This window comes from Phodopus roborovskii, unplaced genomic scaffold, assembly GCF_943737965.1.
Source record: "Phodopus roborovskii unplaced genomic scaffold, PHOROB, whole genome shotgun sequence".
Lineage (NCBI taxonomy): Eukaryota > Metazoa > Chordata > Mammalia > Rodentia > Cricetidae > Phodopus > Phodopus roborovskii.
In genome coordinates, this window is record NW_026126540.1 from 13,833,466 (window position 1) to 13,849,911 (window position 16,446).

Sequence of the window (16,446 nt, forward strand, 5' to 3'; positions counted from 1 at the left end):
GAAGTCATTCATCTGTAGATACCCACGTTGGTAAAGACATAACCCAGATATACAAGAATAGTTGTTGTGTAAGCAGCAACACAAGTACCACTAATTCTGTAATGAACTCCATGAGATTAGGTTAGTATTACTATAATAGTCAAATCTTCATTGGAGGAAAACTAACTGAGAAAAATTTCTAGTAATAGTAGAGGTTAGAATTCAGACTGTGTCAGTCTGCCTCACAGGTAAAGAGTGGTGGGGGAAAAAAAAGAAATTATCTCCACAGTGTAAAAAGTTACAGTGTACAGTTACAGTGTAAATGATGCAGGGCAGATGGTCATTTTATGTCTTGACAAAGGCAAGGTCAGCTGCTGGTTTGTCCATCTGGTTGTTTGCATTTCTCTGTGAGCTATGATGGGGTGGGACAGAATATAAGGAAGGACTTGATGTTTCTTGTTTTAAGGTCTGGGGTGAATTGTTTTCATTAACATAACATAAGCAGATACTTGTTTGCTAGTTTGGCTGCTTAGCACAGACTCATCTTTTAGCAAAAGTGTCTTGGTTTCTTCTGAGGGAAGCCATTCTCTAGCCACAGCACCTATGGTGGATGTATAGTGGAGGCTGTCCCCTTGCCCAGGGTAGGCAAACGTCCTACGAGGAACCCTGAGCCTTGTTGATAGAGTGTGAATGGCTTATTTCAGCAGGGTTTGGCTAAGATCACTGTTCAACTCTTGTTCCCATGATCCCTACCCAATTCAGGTTCTGCTTTTAGTTATTTCTAGATTTTGTGAGCTACTCAGTTTTTCTTGGTCAGACTGTTATGCTGTGAGCAATCCAAGAAGCCTATAAAAACCTTGTCTCTGAGAAGTCATAGGAATGAGACAATGTCCTGTGTTAGATTCACAGTGCAAGGAAGATTGCAGTGTGGCTGACAATGCACTTCTCAGTCATTGAAATTACCACAGTGTGAAGGGCAGTCTAGGACTTGCTATGATCTTCACTCAAATATTTATGAAGCTTACAATCGATGCAAAGCAAGACACACTGCACAGAATTTTCAAAGGTTACAATTTCTTCCATGAATGTGCTCCAGTCATACTCTGACATTAGGGACAGTTTTCACCGGGGACCAGCTCTCCCACCTTCAATTTGTAGTAACAATTTATTTCTAATTTTAAAAATATGTGTTTATATATTATATATTTATATGAATATATCACATATAAATATATCATATATAATACTTAAAAAGTAGAAATAAATAATTGTTACAAGTGAATATCTATATGTGTGTGTGTGTTGTGTGAGATGTATGTATATACCTGACTGAGTGAAGAATCATATGTGTCATGATGTGTGTAGGTGAGAGAATGGCTTCAGGTGTTAGGCCTGACTTCTCACCCAGTTTTTGAGGCAGAATCTCTCTGGTTTGTTGCTACATTTTATATTCCAGGTTATCTGGCTGCCAAGCTTCAAGGTGGATTCTCCTGTCTTCTGTCTCCCAGTTCACTCGAGCCATGCTGAGATCATAGACCACATGCTACTTTTTCTTTTAATTGGGTCCCAAGGATCTGAACTCAGGCACTTTTACCTGCTGAACCATCTCCCCAGCCTTATTTGTAATTGTTTTATATTACTTATATACATTCTTATTTCTTCACCTGGTGGCACTTATATAAAAAGTATGTGTTACTAGCTTGTTGGGTAAAATCAGTATCTGTGACTGGTATCAGAGATGAGAGTGTCTTGCAAGGCTGAGTAGACTCTCTCTTATTTGTGTTTCTTGGTATTTGAAAAATTGTCCATAAAATTTTATCAGAGTGTGGAAAACTACCTAATGTCAAGCTTTTAGAGTTAATTATTGACTACTGATGTTAGAGACCATTTAGCCTGCTGAAAAACCCCATAGACTGGAAACTTGAACAATGAACATTTACTTCTCAGTTCTCCATGCTGGTGAGTTCAAGGTCAAAGAGCCAGCAGATTAGGTGTCCCGTGAAGTAAAGTGCTGCTTCCTGATACATTCTTATTGTGTCTTCTCAAGGTGGATGGTACACTCTTCCTGCTGCCTCCCTCCCTCCCTCCCTCCCTCCCTCCCTCCCTCCCTCCCTCCCTCCCTCCCTCCCTCCCTCCCTCCTTCCCTCCCTTCGTCCCTCTCTCCTTCCCCTCCTTTCTTCCTCCCTCCCTTCCTCTCTCCCTTCCTCTTTTTCCTTTCCTAAGTTTGATATTTTCAATTTCATTATTTTTTTTCCTCTCTTTGTGTGTTCATTCATGGCAGAGATCTAAGGAGAAGTTAGGAAGTTTCCCTCTTTTACTTTCCTTATTACAAAACCTCTCACTGAAACCATAGCTAGGCTGGTCACTTAGCAAGCCCCAGTAATCTCGTCTCTGACCACATCGAGTACTTTGGTCACAGGCTCACATGGTTCTAGGTTTCCATGGGTGCTGGTGCACTTATGCCTTCAAAGCAGGTACACTCCCCAGCAGACCTCCCTCTCTCCCTCCTGCCACTTGCTGGGAACCCATCAAACCCAGAACTAGCTCATTCTTCCTTCAATTCATTTTAGTTTTGAGACAGGGTTTCCCTATGAATTCCTGACTAGGTTAGGATTCTCCATATAGATCAGGCTGGTGCCACACTCAGAGATCCATCTGCCTCTGCCTCCCATGTGTTGGGACCCAAGGCGTGCACCACCACCCCTAGTTTTCAATCTTGTTTTAAAAAGACACTAGCATTGTTCATGAAGATTCTGATTTTGGGAACCAATCACTTTTTCAAGGCTTCAACTTTTAATAATAGCATCACTCTGGGGTTAACATTGCAATATACAGTTTGGAAGAGGGACACAAATACTAAGCATGCAGAGGCAAAGTAGCAGCAATTATTGATATTTCATTTACATTTAGTATGGGTATGTTATCATAATACATGTGGGGATATAAACATTGAAATCAAAGTGAACAACAAGAAAACACCTACTTACATGTGAGTGAGATTCGTGAGAGGCCTAAACATCCTTTGTTGGATATTTGTAATCTCAATTCCTTCTAGACTGCTAAAAAATACCAAGTAATAGTCAAAAGAACATGTTATCTACAGCATAATAAAATAATTATTTTTTTGTGAAGGACAATGTAGTAAAATGCTTTAAGTTCATATTATTCTAAGTGAAATGCTCAGACTCAGGCTACTTAAACGCTTCCTCAGTTTATAGACATGTATATCCTGCTTTTAAATTTTCACAGTTCATGATATAATGCCCAATGTATGCTAACTGGTCAACAAATATTTGTTGAATAAGTGTATACACATTATATTCTGCCCATCTTTAAATTTTTCTAATATCTTTTTAAGTCTTATCTTTTTCTAATAAAGTGCTATTTTACAGTAGAATAGTTAAATACGATAAATTGTGGCTTATATTTTAAAGACAATTCCTAGACACTAATAGAAGTTTTGTCACTTTTGTGTTGTGGGAGGCATGATTTACATAGTCTGGAAAATTCCATTTTAGGGTAAGGATACTAATCTTGGCTTTCAACTTTACACAGTTAGGAAGAGGGAACCTCTTCAGGAAATTGCCTTAATCATTTTGGCCAGTGGGCATATCTGTGAGCATATCATGTTTTCTTGATTAATGATTGATATGGGAATGTGGCCCTTGGCTGTGTAAGAAAGCCTGCAGAGAGAGCTGGGGGAGCAAGCCAGTAAGTGACATTTCTTCATGCAGCACTCCTCCATGGTTTCTGCTTTAAGCCCCAAGTTCCTTCCTTGGCTTTCCCCAATGATGAACTGTAACCTATAGGCCAAATAAACCCATTTCTCCCCAAGTTGTTTTGGTCAGCATTTAATTACAGAAATGAAGAAGCAAACTAGGACATATGCCTATAGAAAATCTTAAGTATTCAGAATTAATAGAGTAATGACTGTGCCCCATACGTTCAGAGAGTGTAATTGCACAATTCAATATAAGATCCTGGTGACAGAGAGATATGTAGAGATTCATTATCATTTAAGTTTTAGCTTATTAATGCTTGAGGTAGAAGTAATAACTATCTGTCTATAGCTCATCGAGAACTCATATATTTTTGTGGAGCTGGAAATAAAACTAAAGTAAAAGACATGAAAACATGCATGATATTAGTATTGAAGCAAAACTGTATATGAATATACTTACAGAGACTTCAGTTTCACAAGATAATCAAATTGATTTACTTCAATTTTCTGGATTGGATTATAGGATATATTTCTGTTTTAAAAAAAAGGCAGCATTGAGTTATTCCTAACAATTTCTTGGGCCAAGAAAATTTATTTGTTGGTTTTGAATGAATTTGAAATATTTACCAAAAAAAATTATAGCACAGCTCCAAGTATTTTGAAGATTTAAATATAAGAACACAGAGGAAGACACCAATGACAGTGGCCTGGCAGTGACTTTTAAAACTCAGACAGCAAAAGCCTGGATATGACTTCCAAAATGCAGACAATAAAAGCAACAAGAGACAAAGAGGTCCACATTAAACTAAAAATCTTCTTCACACCCTAAAAGAAGTCTATAGTATGAAGAATTGATCTGTAAAGCCATCTGTCCTTTCCTTCACTCCCTTGTTTTGTTCTAGGGACTGTAAGCACACACTCTACCACCGAGCCAGATCCCTACCTATGCAAAGCATATATCAGGGGGCTTAATATCTAAATGATATAAGGAATTCAACAAAATGGTAAAAAGACAAATAATCTGATTAAGAAATAGACAAAGAATCGGAGCAGATATTTCCCAAAAGAAGACACACAAGTGGCCAGCAGATGTGTAAAGCACACTCAGAATTAGAATTAACCAGAATTAGAGACAAGGTATAGCTGAGGACGAGATTACACTTCACTAGATTTGGCCTTGACTTTTGAACTTCTGAACCTCAAGAATAGTGAGCCACACAAAATTCTATTGTTTATAAATCAGCCAGACTGCGGTATTCTGTCAAAGTAGCAGAAAATGGACTAGCTCAACACCAATGAGGGGGAAGATAATGTTGTTCATGGCACTGGAAGTCCATGTTAAAGTTTATGAATTCATATAAGACATCAAAGGAACCCAAATAGCAAAAGCAACCTTGAAAGAAGAACAAGAAAGTTAGGTTTTGCACAGTAATCTACAGCTATGTGGACAAACGGGAGCCCAGGAACAACCCTACTCAGATAATTTTTGACACAGGTGCCAAAGACATTCCTCAAGGAAAGGACAATCTTTTCAACAAATAGTGTTGGGAAAATTGGATATTCTCATGCAAATAAATAGAATTAGACCCTTCTAAACCATGTACTCAAATCACATGCTTAAAATATAAAGCTAACAAACTAGAATAAAATACAGGAAAAATTGCATTGCACAGATTCTGCAGTATCTGTACATGAAACTAAAAAATATAGACCATAAAGTAAAAGATAAAAATGGCAGTGTATTAAAATTAAGGAAGAACGACAGGGGAAATGCCACCCACAATAGGGGGAAAATACAAGTCCTATGTCTGTAGGGCTGATACCCAGGATGTAGGAAGCACTAAAACAGCAAGTGCAAAAAACTCATGTAGGAATGAATGAAGCACCCGAGTAGTCCTCCCCCACCCCCCGCTCCCTAACCCAAAAGACAGACAGGTGAACAAACACACGGGGAAGATTCCTCAACATCACTCGTATCACAGCAATGAAAATCAGACCCTCAAGGATTCTCAGTTAAGATGGTTATGAGCCACAAAAATGAAAACTTGGGATTGTAGAAATTAGAACCCTGTGTACGGATAGTAGAGATGTAAGATGACACAACTCTGGTAGGAAATAGAATTAAATAGAATGAAAGTAGGATTACTACATGACCCAATCACCAACTATCTGGGAGTATATAGATGACCTCTAGCTTATTATTTTTCACTTTACAATGATGTAAAAGCAATATACCTTTAGTAGAAGTGTTAAGGGAGGTGATACAGTTTAGTGGTAGAGTGCTCGCATACTTGAATTTTAATACAGCAAGGAAGGAAGGAAGGAAGGAAGGAAGGAAGGAAGGAAGGAAGGGAGAAATGGACAAAGACAAAGATCCTCTTTGATCTTTCCTTGGGCTAGCAGTATGCGTTATATAGTGTGTGCTGCAGGTCGAAGCCAGCCATGGAAACACAAGAGTATAAAACTACTACTAACTAGTGCACTGGTTCCTAAGTTACAATAGTTGATAAGGTAGATGTATTAAGTGAACTTTAAACCTAACAGTTATGATTTATGATGTGAGTTGATTTATGCTGAGTGTTGAGAAGAACAACAGAACCCAAATGACTGAATGTAGACATCCAGACATAAACTTGCATACTTGTGTTCATAATAGCATTATTCAAACTAGCCAAAAGGTGAAAGCAACCTAAGTACCACACATTGGCAGACGATGGTACATAGTGTATGAGGTTTATTATTCAGCCTTAAAGGCAAAGGGAATTCTGACACATACTGTAACATTGATGCACAATGTTGATATGGTAAGAAAAGTAAGCCAGTCACAAAAAGGCAACTATGACATGTAGAGATAGAGTACAATCGTGGTTGCCAGGGCTGGGGAAGGATGAATATGGAGTTAGAGCTGGATGGTTACAGTGTTTCAGCTTTGTATATGTATGGAAGTGGATATTGGTGAGAGTTGACCAACAGTATGGAAGATCTTGATGTGATTCAATGATTGAGATGAATGAATCAATGCTATGTGTATTTTACCACAATTAAAAAATAAGGTAAAGAAAGGAAGTGATAAGTTAATGTCTTACAATTGTGACAGCTCCTTCAGGTCCTTAAATATGTTCCGTGGAAGAATTTCAATCCTATTAATTCCCAAATCCCTAGGGAAAAAATTGCAAGCATATCATATTGTTTTCTAAAGACTTCATTCATTGGTAGAAAATTCATTAGAAAATCGTTTACAACTTTAGTTCCATTAGCGAGTTGTGCTCAATACCAAGAAGAAAGTATCTCCTTGGTGTGGGGATTGAAGTCACAGCCTTGTTCCTGCTCAGCATGTATCCTACCACTCCAGGCCCAGGAAGTCAAGAGTCTTTAAAGGAGGAATGACATAGGGACACGTAATACTTTATCCTGATCCAGGCATGGTAGTACACACCTATAATCCCAACATTTAGGAAGTAGAGGCAGGGGGATCAGAAGTTCACAGACAGCCTCTGTTATACAGTGTGTTCAAAGCCAGCATGGGCGACCAAAGCTCCTACTCCCTCAATTTTTAAAAGTTCCATTTCATGTTTCCTTGGAGATAAATCATTGATGGTATTTAATCTGGCTTTGACATATTAATTTCCATTTCAGGTCTGCATGATGTCCCTTCATCCTTTCTCTTCCCTCTTTCCTTTTTTGTTAGAGTGAGAACATGAGTCAAAGTTCTTGATTTTTCTTTTGCCCAAGTTTGTAATGATTACCTCTAAGCATGTAATCTGAGGTTCAAGTTCCTTTCAGAGAGACGAACAGGGTCATACTCTCCTGGGCAGGACACACATGTGCAGAGGGGATGCCTAACATGATGTTACCTTAGAGCTGTAAGGGGTTTCTTTAGGCAGCAGAGGTTGTGAAGTTTTGCCTGTAGCAGATTTCATGAGAAAGGATTCAACCTCTTTTAAACAAGAGAACATTTCAGTGAGCTTGAGTTGGGTAATTGTGAATTAAAACAGAAAATGCAACTTCTTCCACCCACCTCCAAGGTGACAGGCAGGAGAAGAGATGTGTTGCCACCTATGCCCGTTGGCTAGTCAACTTTTTATTTTTATTATTTTTAAAATTATGTATATGTGTCTGTGTGTGGTCAAGGGCACAAGAGCAGAAGAGCTTGAGGAGCCCAGAATGTCAGATCCCCTCAGAGATGGAGTTACAGGTCCTAGTACACCACTGACAGTGTGTTGGGAACCGAACTAGAGTTCTTAGCAAGAGCAGTGCATGATCCTAACCAATGAGCCATCTCTCAAGCTTTGATAGGATGATCAAGGCTTTTCTCCTCCTCCTCGTACTTCTCTCTCTCTTTTTGAGACAGAGTATTATGATACAGTCAAGGTTGGCCTTGAGATCATGATCCTCTACCTCCAAAGTTCAGGGATTATATAGTATGCCCCACCATGCCTAGCTTCATTGACTTTTTGACACTAAAAAGAAACAGCTGATCCAGTCTGCCAAATACTATCACAATTGTTGCTGTTTTTTTTCAAACTTTACATGTATATACTGAATTTCATGACTGTCTTTGTGATTTACATAGTCATGGGTGAATCACCCATGAAGATGCATTGTTCTAATTTGGCAAAGGAAGCCGTAAATTTCATCCTTCAGAAATCCCTTCCGTGGTTTACAGTGGTCTAGATGACAAATTCAGAACTGCTTAGCATAATATAAAATGCCTTGAAATAATGACATGCATTTCTAACTTCACTTTCTGCTGTTGTCTCCTCAGACACTTTCCCACAGCCTACACATGTGCCAGAGTGCCAGTGTGATGCTCTGGATGGTGGTGGAGGGGCTTCCTCTTGACCATTGTAGTCTCTTCCTTCTGCCCTCTTGATCTTAGATTTTCTGTACCAGGAACTACATAAGGGTTTCTATGAGAAGGGTAGGCTGCCAAGGTGTGCCCAGCACAGAGTATTCAGACCTTCTTTCAAAGTTAGAGTTCCAATCTAGATCCATCTGAGGATCATCACCCCCTAGAGGACAGGGTGTTTTTGTCCTTGTAGATCTGAGTTTTCAGGCACGTGTGGAATTAGGCAGGCTTTAGGCAGGGCTAATTATCCACCTTGGGCACTCTCCTCATTGTCTGTGAGCCTAGGCAGACTCTGGTTCTGTACTGAGGCTGTGGGTATTCAGTAGTCACTACTGGTTATGAGTGAAGTCTGTGCTGGAGACCACTGTGATGATTATGACTTGGGGGATGTTTAGGTGATGACTTCAAGTTCAATAAAATCAGAATAATGTGGATCACTAACTTTTGTCTTAATGGCTAGATAATGTCTTTGATCATCTTGCCACATTTCTCCTTGTTATTGAGAATAATTTTCTATGCACTAATGATAAAATTTTATTGTCATGTTATTCTTACCACAGGGTCCAAGTCTAATGATCTATTGAGAGTTAGATGTACATTTCATGAATGATTAGTAGTGCATACCAAAATGTTTCAAGCTATTCATTACAGAAGTTTTGGGATTTTCAGTGGGCCCACATGTTACAGGACTATTTCCTGATAAGCTTTCTATTCACTACATCCTCTTTACCTGCCTATGTACAGTAAGCTGTCCAACAATCTGTTCCTATCATTCTACTTCAATTCCTTATTTTTTGTTGCTTTTTCATTTCTTAAGGTAGGGTTTCTCTGTGTAGCCCTGGCTGTCCTAGAACTTGCTCTGTAGAGCAGGCTGGCTCTGAACTCAGAGATCTGCCTGCCTCTGCCTCCCAAGTGCTGGGATTAAAGGTGTGCACCACCACTGCCCAATTTGTTAATTCTTTAGGCTTTTAAAAATATATTTTATTCTCATTTTCTCTCTCTCTCCCTTCCCCTCCCTGTGTGTATGTGCACACACACAGATATGTGCTTTCAGACTTCAGAGCCAGAAGAGGAGTTACAGGTGGTTGTGAGCTGTCTAATGTGGATGCTGGAAACTGAACTCCAGTCCTCTGGAACAGCAATATGTATTCCTAAGAGTTGCCATAGGCCCCTATATACTTTAATTTTTGTGTAAAAGACTCAGTAATTCAGTGCTTGGCCAAGATAATTGTCAAAACATGTAACCTCATCTGTTACAGGTAATGTATACTAAAATAGACAATGATGCTTCTTATTATTTTATTATGACCACCAATCGTCATAAGGTTTTGGGTTCATCATATAACTTCTTTGATGAATTTGTAATTATGCTACTGGTATTTAAAGGGGACATTAGAATAATTTGAATGCTTCTCTCTCTTCCATTGCTGAGGATAGGAATCTTATCCTCAGCAGGAATTTACTTCCTTGTGGGTCCAGGATAACCTTTCAATTTCAGATTCAGAAGAATTATGTCTTGAATCTTGTGGCTCCTCAATTTGAACCCTCTGGGAAACTTAATGACAGATATTCTGCCTCCTTGGAGCAAAAAGAACAGTGTGGGTTCTATTTTACTTATTAGTTTTACTCTGGTTTTATTTTTTGTCTAAAGCTGTTTCCTTTATCTAGCTTACCTCAAATATTTATTTTATATTTACTTTTGTAATCTATCTGAATTGTTTTATGACTCATGTTTGGAGAGAGGAAATTAATATTTCTTAAATACATAGATACCAGATGTATAAGTAATACAAAGTAAAACTGGAACAGAACATTCTAAATACATATTTAGTTAAGCATTCTAAATACATATTTGGTTAAGCATTCTAAATACATGTTAATCAAACTTACAATTCATATAGTTTCTGGAGGTGTGCAAACGCACATTCATTTATGTGATTAATTTTGTTTTTTCTCATTACCCTGAAAGTAAAAAAGGAAAGTACATGTTAACATGTCAACATAATTATCACATGGATTCCTAAATGTAACTCCTACAATGAAATCACAGAGATAATGAATATAGTGCATTTTCATATCAGGATATTTCGAATAGTATGTTATTATCCAATTTATTTATTTCAAAAACACAGGCTCCACTATGCAGCCCTGGCTGGTCTCAAACTCTTGATCTTTCTGCATCAGTCTCTTGAGTGTTGCAATTGTTGGTGTGTGCCACCACACCCAGCTCTAGTTAAATTTTATTCTTAAATTTCTCAAATCTTTTAACGGGGACAACACGAAAATTTAATTTAGACTTGTAATTAGAAATGAAGAAGAGCTTTGAAAGGAGTAGAGAAACCTCACCTTTACGGAACAAAAACTGAGCATCTTGCAGCTATGCTCACAGGAACTGTTTTAGACTTATCACTGCAGTCTGCAAAGTGCGTCCATCTAACAAAAGGCTTCATGCACCACAGAGCTCTTATTTGCTAGTGCATGGAGTTAGGATGGAACTGCTTAAGAGAGAATGGTCTGAATGGACCAGTTCAATGTCTCTTTAGTTTGGAAATATGAGTCAGACTTCAGCACTTGGCTTTTGACAGACAGAGAAAGAGAGAGAGAGACACAGAGAGAGAGAGACACACACACACACACACACACACAGACACACACACACACACACACACACACACACAGAGAGAGAGAGAGAGAGAGAGAGAGAGAGAGAGAGAGAGAGAGAGAGAGGAAGGGGAGGGTTAAATCTGGGACCTCATGGAGCTGGAGAGGAGCACTGACTTCTCTTCCAGAGGTCCTGAGTTCAATTCCCAGCAACCACATGGTGGCTCACAACCATCTGAGATCTTGTGCCCTCTTCTGGCCTGAAGGCATACATGCAGACAGAATAAATAAATAAATCTTTAAAAAAATTAAAAAATCTAGGACCTCATACTTGCTATATAGCTGATCCACACACCCTATCCCCATCTTCATCTCTACCGATCTCTGTGTTATCTGTCAGCATAACTGACTAATTTGAGAAACTTGTTTTTAATCTACTCGTTTATCTAAAACTTCTTAGCTTAGAATATAAGATAATGGGATTCATTATAGCATTTTGGTATAGCCATAATACTTCATTCATATCATGACCCTTTGTCCTCCTCCATCTCACTTGCTTCATTCTTGTTCCCTCCCTCGGCTCAAATGGCAGCACACACAGAGGGGAAATGACCAAAGTGAAGACGATTGGGATAGCCATCCAGACATAAGTCCAATAGAGACTCAGCACCTGCATCCGCCACAGGAACGGCAAGAGTGGCACACACGCTCAAACCATCCGCCAGCCCCCCAAGTCCCACACACACCCCAGGCCTTCTGGTGGGGTCCATTCGAGGGCACAGGCTGAAGCGGTGCTAACACTTGATGGTTTACCTTTATCGTTGAGCCTGTGCTGACCACCTTTTTTTTTTTCATGCATTGTTTGTAGTGTTTTCACGTTATTCCATTTTATAAATTATGATATATTTTCCTTCCTTCTTGTCTATTCATTTAATTGTACTTATTATCGGTCATATCGGTCATTATTTTGTTCTTTTCCTTTTTTGTCTCCTACCTCCCCCTCTCTTATCCTCTCTTCTGTGCTTTTAGGAGAAGTTGTTGGTGCTGTTGTTATTTCCAGAACATGTATTTATTTTTTATACATGAACTTTGGTCATTTCCCTTCTGTGTCTACTAGAGTAACCTTGTGCTAGCTTTACATATTTAATTTCTTTCATAACTATAAACCATGTCACCTTCTACTGTTAACTCTGGACCTACACCATACACACCTGCCATGAGGAAATGCAAATGATTTTTTTCCACATAGAAGTTTAAAAGTCAATTCCAACATCAAACGGCCATCTCTGAAAACAACATAATACATACATACATACACACAAAACTCTGGCTGGCCTGGAAATCACTATGTAGACTAGACCAGCTTCAAGCTTGAGATATACCTGCCACTCACTGCCTTGGAGTCCTAGGATTAAAGATATTGACTTGTTTTTTAAATTTTTTTTTCTTTTTCTTGAGACTAGAATTATATTTCCCATTCCTTTCCTTCCTCATACCCCTTTTTGCTCTCTTTCAAATTCATAACTTCTTTTTCATTTATGGTTGATGATAATGATGTGTGTATATATATGTATGTATGTGTGTGTATATACACACATGCATGCACACATGAACACACACATGCATGCACATGCACACACACACACACTCACGTTCTTGTATGCACACACACACATATACACAGATGAGGACAGGAGTCACACCTTCCTGTTCCTGCACATACTCAGGCAGGGTTCTGCACACATAAAATATTCATTTGGTTTGTAGGGAGAGTCAGCATTACTTATAAAAATGATAGTACTTACAAGACAGTTAAATTACTGCAGGAAATGAAAGTCAAATTTCTTAAATTATGAATATGGTTGCCTTCAAAGTCCCTAGAATATAAAAATAAAACACGATCAAATTAAATCTGTACACAGAAATAAATTACCTAAAGATTACTTGCTATCTAATAAAATACATTTCCTTCACATTCTGTTTTCAACCACTTGTATAGTAGCTGAACTTACATATATGCTATATACATGTAGTATTATTGTCTGTCTTTTGTACCATTAGTAAATGTAATATGAGGTCCTGGGTTCAATTCCCAGTGCCAAGGAGTAAAAAATGTTTTGGGTCACATCTTTATTACCTGTCCACAATAAATGAATATTATTATTCCAAGTAATTGAGGAGAAACTATTTTTGCAGGAAATATCTAATTTATTAACAAGCATTTAGTAGTCAAGCATATTAAACATTTGTCCAGAGGTGCAAAGTGCTTCCATAAGCAGAAATGAAGCTACAGGCTCCACTACAGGAGGTGATGTGGCTGCCCAGACAATAATTATTCATTTATCTATCTTGATAATTAAAAATTTTTAATTAAAATATAATTATATAATTTCCCCTTTCACTTTCTCTGATCTCTTCCATACTTCCCTATTACCTCTCAAATTCCTGTCCTCTTTTTCTTTATTATTTTTACACACACACACACACACACACACACGTACAATCTACTGAGTCTTTTTAGTGTTTGCATATATATGAATTCAGAGCTGATCATTTGGTATTGGGTGCTCATCACTGGGGAAGACTAATTCTCCCTCTCTCAGAAGTGGACCTGATGAGCTTTACCCCTTTGGCTTTAGCATGTTTATTAGTGCTATCATTGTTCAATTCTTGTTAATGTGGCCATATTATTGTGGTATCATGGGTATAGCTTCCTATGTATCCTGAGAGACACATTTTCACACCTTGTACTTGTGTTTTTACAATCTTTTGACCCTTCACTCTTCCATTCTTGTGATACGTTCCTTTAGTGCCCTAGGTGTAGATGTATCTGTAGAGGCTGGGCACCCCATGATCAGTTTTTCTCTGTACTTTGACAGTTATGGTTTTCTGTGATGGCCTCCAGACGACACTATTTAGTTCTTGTCTTCCTCACTTAAATAGTCCTAGGAAAGATTCCCAACAGCTTGCCATTGCTGGGAGCCATCGTAATAGCCTTTTCAAGTGGTTCTACAGCTGCCTTGTCCTCCACTCTCGAGCAGGGGGATGCGTGCAGACGTTCCCCTTGAGTGTGTGTGCTTTGTGGAACTGTCACCGCAAGAACTCTAGTCACGGCGTCAAAAGTTACCTTTTGTCTTTGAGTGCTGAGGACCAAGCACAAGACTTTGTACAAGCAAGGCTAGGGTCCTACCACTGAGCTGTGCCCCCAGCTGGAGCTCTTCTTACACGGCTCCTCGTCTTTGACTCCTACAGTGGGAGCATGGTAGGGAGAGCAGAAGGGAGTGATACATTGCCTTGGACACTGCTCTTAGTTCTAAGGGTATCACACACTTAGTTTAATGGTTGCCAGATGGCATGAAGTTACTCAGAGGCAATGGTGATTCATGCAGGATAGAGCTTTCTCAGAAAGCTCTAGAGAAAATCTGGTGCCCTGCCAAGTCTAGGGGGACTGTCAGCCTTGCTTTGGGAACTGTGCTGAAGTTAACATTGACAGAGTGAAATATATCTGAAATATTGGAAGATAAGGAATTAAAGGATCTAAAAATTGAGTATATTGAAGAAGAAGGTGTGTTGACGATGGAGAGTAACCTAAGAGGATACTAAAGTCTGGCTGTAGAATGAGCAGCATATTGACCCTCTGGAGGCCAAGCCTTTGTTATGTGAAAGTGGTTGCTAAATGCTTAGAGTCTTGCCTTGGTTCATGCTTTGGATCTGTCATTATTTAAGTCAGATTTTTTTTTAAAATTTTTACTTTTTATTAAAAGTTTTTTACTTATTTTTAAAATCCTTTTATTTTATTGCCAACGGCCAGTTATGAATTGACCACGAGGTGGCAGTGCTCACTGAAGAATCATCGAATACTCAGTAAGTGTTGACTGCAGCTGCTTCCATTTCTATAATCTCAGCACCGGGGAGACTAAGGCATGAGAATACCTGTGACTGACTTCAAGGCCAGTCTGGGCTACACAATGAAACCTTCATTAAAAAAAAACTTAGTCTCAATTCACAGTGTGTGAGTGTGTGTGTGTGTGTGTGTGTGTGTGTGTGTGTATGCGTGTGTGTGTGTGAGCTCTACCTCCAGTCTCACAAGGCACATGGCTTTAAGTGTTGATTGTTTGTGTAAGTACTGCTCAGTTGGGTTTCATCGCTAAGTCAGAATTGCAACAGCTGTCAGAGTGCCCTTTTGAACCAAGCATCATTTATAAGGAAGGTCATTGATTCATTGTTCCCTTTTCTTTCTAGCTTCAGCTTGACCATGTACAGAAAGAGCTGGGCTGTCACACCAGCTTGCTTCCCTGGAGGGATTCTAAATGAGCCTGGGCCAAACCTGGCTTGTTTTCTATCTGATCCCTTTCTCTTGTGTTACAATCATGTTGATAGCGGTCACCACTCACAGAAATAGTGCTTCTCACTATCTTCCTGTCATTATTTGGCATTTCTAGTTTGCTATGAACTTGGATACCAAATAATTTTTGAAAATTTCTTCCAAAACAAGAAGTAGAGGAAGTTTTCCTGATTCTGGTAGGCAATTTGTTGTTTGAACTTTTAAATAGGAATTTTGGTCATTTCTTAATAAAACAAAACAAAATAAAACCCTTTAGTTTATTTTTTGTTTTTGTTTTTTAAGTAAAAGGGCCTCACCCTGTACCCTATTCTGAACAGGGCCTTGAACTTATGGCAATTCTCGTTCCTTAGCCTGTTGCATTAGCCTCCTAAGATTACAGGTGTGAACTCCACACCTGACAGAATCTGTATTCTAAACCGGCAAATTTACTGGCTAGTTGAACTCTAACTAGTGATATTTGATACCAGGCAAAACCACTGTGCCAACAAACTACACAGAACATGTAAGGGTTTCAAAACATCCCACAGTGCCCATTCCCTCATGATTAGGGCTAAGCAACACAATCTCATTGCTCAGAATTTAGGGATAAGATTAAAGTGCCTCAGCTTTATCATCTACTAAATAGTCGAGTGAACTGGCAGAGGGAAAAGGAAGTGTGATGTGGACTATGTGACATCCTTTCTGTCTTCCTTCTTCCAGGCTCCAAAGTATTTTCAGATGTTGCATTTTGGTGAAAGTTTAGAGAAGTTACTCAATGAGCACGTTTAATATAAAAATACAGTAAAATAATGCAAGGAAACTTGACACACTAGCCCACCCAGCACAGAGGACCCCTGATGTCAAATACAAGTTAATCAAATTCAGAAAATGTATATATACATACACACACACACGTATGTGTGTATGTATATGTGGTACAGATATGAGATACATATAATATATATATATACA

General features: G+C 38.8%; 1 protein-coding gene across 5 annotated transcripts in view; it reads right to left on the reverse strand.

Annotated features, from left to right (window-relative positions):
- The window catches only part of Rxfp1 (relaxin family peptide receptor 1), a 120,600-nt gene that overhangs the window by 14,622 nt on the left and 89,532 nt on the right, over positions 1 to 16,446 (reverse strand). For 4 of the 5 annotated variants that reach the window (XM_051199474.1, XM_051199473.1, XM_051199470.1 and 1 more), the window contains 5 exons: positions 12,956 to 13,027; positions 10,440 to 10,511; positions 6,787 to 6,858; positions 4,161 to 4,232; positions 2,967 to 3,038 (listed from right to left, as the gene is read on the reverse strand). In XM_051199474.1, the coding sequence (XP_051055431.1) occupies positions 2,967 to 3,038; positions 4,161 to 4,232; positions 6,787 to 6,858; positions 10,440 to 10,511; positions 12,956 to 13,027 (360 nt within the window). The remainder of the gene's footprint in view (positions 1 to 2,966; positions 3,039 to 4,160; positions 4,233 to 6,786; positions 6,859 to 10,439; positions 10,512 to 12,955; positions 13,028 to 16,446) is intronic. The other variant, XM_051199472.1, reaches the window with a different exon arrangement.